This window comes from Melampsora larici-populina, assembly GCF_000204055.1.
Source record: "Melampsora larici-populina 98AG31 unplaced genomic scaffold MELLAscaffold_59, whole genome shotgun sequence".
Taxonomy (NCBI): Eukaryota; Fungi; Basidiomycota; class Pucciniomycetes; order Pucciniales; family Melampsoraceae; genus Melampsora; species Melampsora laricis-populina.
Genome location: NW_006768823.1, coordinates 43,026 through 47,242, shown reverse-complemented (window position 1 = coordinate 47,242; position 4,217 = coordinate 43,026). Strand labels below are relative to the sequence as shown.

Genomic DNA, 4,217 nt, shown 5'->3' with positions numbered 1-4,217 from the left:
TAGGATGTCGATGCAAACACCTGCCACGCCACCTCATCTTCAAACACCTCCTTAGTTTGATTAAAGTACTCCTTCTTAGCTATACCCATGAAGTCGCTGGGAGCGGATCCGCTAGGAGGGTTCCGGACAATTGGCCAGTAGATGGCGGAGAATTTCAACGTAGCGGTGTTCAGAGGTTTCCAACTAAAGATCCAATCAGTTCAAGGTCACAAAGTCAAAGGTGAGTCATATAAACTCACTGGTTCTGGACCTGTTTATCTGTCCGCTCGATCCAGTTGTGGTTCTTGGCTGCTTCGTTGTAATGCTCAGCCACCTTTCCATAGAATATCGCACCAGACTGATTATTTGATTGAATCGTGTTCTCGCTGACAGTGACCCACGAAATTGCCAATTGCTCGTCTTCTAAAACGGTCCAGTTGGGTGATCGAGTCCTGGCTGCTCGTGTAGTACTCGGAGTGGATCCATCCATCAAGAGAAGGTTTGATGAGGTGTGTGATGAGGCGTGGTGAGAGTGATGTGGAGTGGTGTGGGTGTTGGTGAGGTGGGTGCAGGGTTTGATAGGGTGAGACGGGGTTAAATCAAGGGTCGTGGAGTTAGTTAACGCCGGGGTTAGCTGGGAGTAAATTTGACGCCGCTTGAAGATTTTTTAAAGAATATTTAACTAACCCCGGCCTAAAGATTCACGGCTGTGAATTTCGGGTCGGGTTTAGTTAAATATTTAACTAATCCGCCCCGTTAATCCAACGATTGGAGATGCTCTAAGTTATATTTACATGTTATCTCAGAAGATACCTATGCACACATGTCACACCTGTGACATAGTGTGGAGTATCAGAACTGCATTAACCGGAACAACGACGCACAAGCCATCCACACATTCCCCAACACCCCTTTTTCACTCACTCCGCTGCGAATCATCCCCACTTCAAACTCCATTGACATTATCTTCTCAAAAACTACCTATCATGCCTTTAACTCGCTCTAAAAAAACTACGAAAGTTGCCACTAAGAAGAAATCTAATCGAACAAAAAAGAACACTTCAAAATCAACTCGAACGGATCGTGATACTTCCAGTTCTGAAGGTTCAGACACTCATGGAAACCCAGACGCAGATGATCAAGATGGCCTCCGTAACCAAGATGATTCTGCGCCAGGACCTACGCAAAGCAAAGCGAAGAAGTCGACCATCTTTCAGTCGCGTTTCCCCGGTCTTGAAATCAACACGTTTGAACAGCAACTTGATTTATGGACTGTCATCAAACTTCAGGAATCAATAGCTCAACAAAATTCTCGCCGTAGTAAGGCTCCAAAGGAAATCAAGGATCTCATCAAGATTGTTTGAATGGAATTTGAGAAGCGGATCCTAATGATTGCGCTAATGGCTGGAGTGCCTGAAGTCGTTATATTGAACTTGGTGTAAGGCTCAATGGCTCATAGATTTGGTGTTTGTGTGACTTGAACTAACCCACCATGTCTTTTACTTCAGCGGTATGGGTTCAAAGACAGTCAAGGCGAATCCTTGGATCCGATCCGGTTTCTTAGCTTCTGTGTGAAATGTCTTGGTGACAAACATAAGTTGTACACTGTATGGTACTGTCATGCAAATCACTGACTGTTGCTTTTGGTCTTAGTCCCTGAACGTGACGACAAAGATGCTTGGGTGACTCGAAATCAGCAAATGGCAGAGCATTGGCATGCACTGACCCCGGATCAGCAGGACGTCTTCAAAGACCCGTATTTTTTTGCACTGGCGAACCTGCCAGACTACTCTCATGTACCACTTGGCGACAACGAAGATGAAGACACCGATGAACACAACAACGGAGTGAATGTGACACAATTTGACACCGTTGTTCCGACACCAAAAGTTCATCAGCTATCTGAAGAGGATCGAACCAAATATCAGCCTCTCTTCAACAACCTGGTCAACGTAGACAAATTACATCTTTGTCACGGTAAGCCCGAAAGCTCGCCTTCTGTTGCGACTTTACAAAAGAGATCTATGCTTGCTGTTTGCAAGGCTCATCACGATGTAAGTTGTCCTTTTTGTTTTTATGTTGATAAATTCAGGCTTACTGACACAGGGTTTATCTAGTTTTCTGTGGTCTGTCAGCAACACCAAATCTCCTATTATTTGACCGCTGCTAGCTGTGGTGGTGTCGATGGTTGGTCGCAAACGTTTTCTAATAGTCCGAAATTTGCTGATTGGGCACAGAAGACTCCAAAGATACCTGCCAAGTTTAGTACATACGTACATGGGATAGAAGTTGCGCAGGAAATTGAGAAAAAGGAACCGCAACCAAGTGATAAGCGAAAAAGTCAGCTGTGCCACTTACTGAATGGAATGATGAGTAAGTTTTTCCATCTTATTTGATCTTTTCTTTTGTCTACCGAACTCGTCAAATACTCAAAAATTTTTCAAGACTCTCATGTGAAGGGCCAAGCATTCCCAAAGGTCCCAGATCCTGTCGAATACATCAAAAAGAGGGGATGGCCGATTCAAATTGTTCAAAAGGCAGGAAGTCAACTCCAACCTGAAGACCTGGCTCGTGGCCATCGGAAAATCACAGATGCGGTAATTTGGGTATGGCTCAAGGACATCAAGAATAACCTCTTTGTTATTGAAGCAAAACCTAATGATAATAGTCAAATCAACCCAACAGAGCAGGATGGAACACAGCCACAAACAAGTTCTATGCCGATTCAATCCAAACAAAAGAAGAAGAAAACGACTGATCAACAACAAACTAGAGATGTCACTCGAAAGAGGCCAAAGCTTGGCGCTGGTCCAAGTTCTCACCGACATGTTCAAAAACAAAACAGCCGCGAAGGAAGTACTACAACTTTGGAAGAGGAAGAAGATTTAGACTATCAAAACAAGCAACATGATTCGGACGATTCAGACGATTCCAACGATTTGGACAATGTGGGTACAATTTCACCACTTTGCATCTATCTTTGATGCGATCCAAGTCAATTGATGTTGATTTTACTATTACACTTTACAGTAGTTCTAGAAATGCGATCAGCATCTCCCTTAATCCAACTCTGTGACAACACCTGCTTGACCTTTGTTCCACTACTGCTGAGCTACCCCCCAAGGCCTCAAGCGTTGAACATTTCTTTTCATTTATCGTTTTTTCTTTCTTATTTTCTTTCATTCTTGAATCGTCCAGATTCACAAACGCCTGAAAGCCCTCAAACCAGTTATTTCACATCTCACAAGTTTTTCCTTGCCAAACTCTTGTTCTTATAACGTGTCTTTGTATTCCCTACTGCACTTGAATTACATTCTCAAAAAAACAAAACAAAAAATGATGTGGTTCTTGTCCTAGTCCTTTAGATGTTCAATCATGACGTATAGTATCATCTAAATTGTCATTCATATGAATTGCAAGTGAAAAGTTACAGTGGAATCGACTTGTCGATTGATAACTTGGAATTCAAGTCAAGATTGGTTCAAATCCCAAAAGAAATGGATGGCGTGATTTGTGAAGACTTCAAGGAGGTGCTATCATGAAAATGCGAGATATGGTAGCTGTTTAAGTGTGTATCAACTTCAAACTGTCAAACTTACAAGTTCATCAGAACTGGGGTGTGGAGTGTTTATCAAGCCTTCATTACTGAGAGTCCGGTTGAAGTGTTGAATATACACATGTGACGTTTGAAGTTTGTTGACTCAGGACTCTAGTAAGGTGTATGTGTTGTACGTTGAGTGAGGAAATTGCCGAGTTGATAATGACAGTTGTGTGTCTCGTCTCAATGAAGGTTGATAGGCAGATGGATGGAAGCAAGATGGATGTAATCAAACGAGATGAAATCAAGAGAGGTATTGATGACTTGAGGTGTATAGGCAGAAGGATGAGGAGGTTTGATGCCTTTGATCCACCGACGATGAGTTGACCAGGTCAGATTGAGTGCTCTAAGAATTCTCAGAGCGCTCTGAGGGCGTCTCAGAGCGCTCTGGGAAGGCCCAGAGCACTCAATCTGACCTGGTGACCTTGGTTTGAAAATTGAAAACTTTCAACTCAATAAAATTTGACAAAAAACTGGCTATGAGTAGTTGATGAGCCAAAAAGAAGAGTGATGATGTTTTTTTGACTTTGAACTTGGTGTTTGGAGGTTGGAAAAAAGTGTTCCAGGTCACCTGGAATGCTCTGCTGCGAAAGACTGGCTCAACGCCCTTCATAACGTGTCATTTGTCAAGGGCTGGTAT

At 43.0% G+C, this 4,217-nt stretch overlaps 1 protein-coding gene across 1 annotated transcript; it reads left to right on the top strand.

Moving 5' to 3' along the window:
- Window positions 1-965: 965 nt before the first annotated feature.
- Window positions 966-2,963, top strand: MELLADRAFT_111875 (uncharacterized protein; the record flags this gene model as incomplete). The annotated part of the gene is made up of 3 exons (XM_007416354.1): window positions 966-1,180; window positions 1,488-1,534; window positions 2,572-2,963. The coding sequence occupies 3 exons, from the start codon at window positions 966-968 to the stop codon at window positions 2,961-2,963; spliced, it is 654 nt and encodes a 217-aa protein (XP_007416416.1).
- Window positions 2,964-4,217: the final 1,254 nt, after the last annotated feature.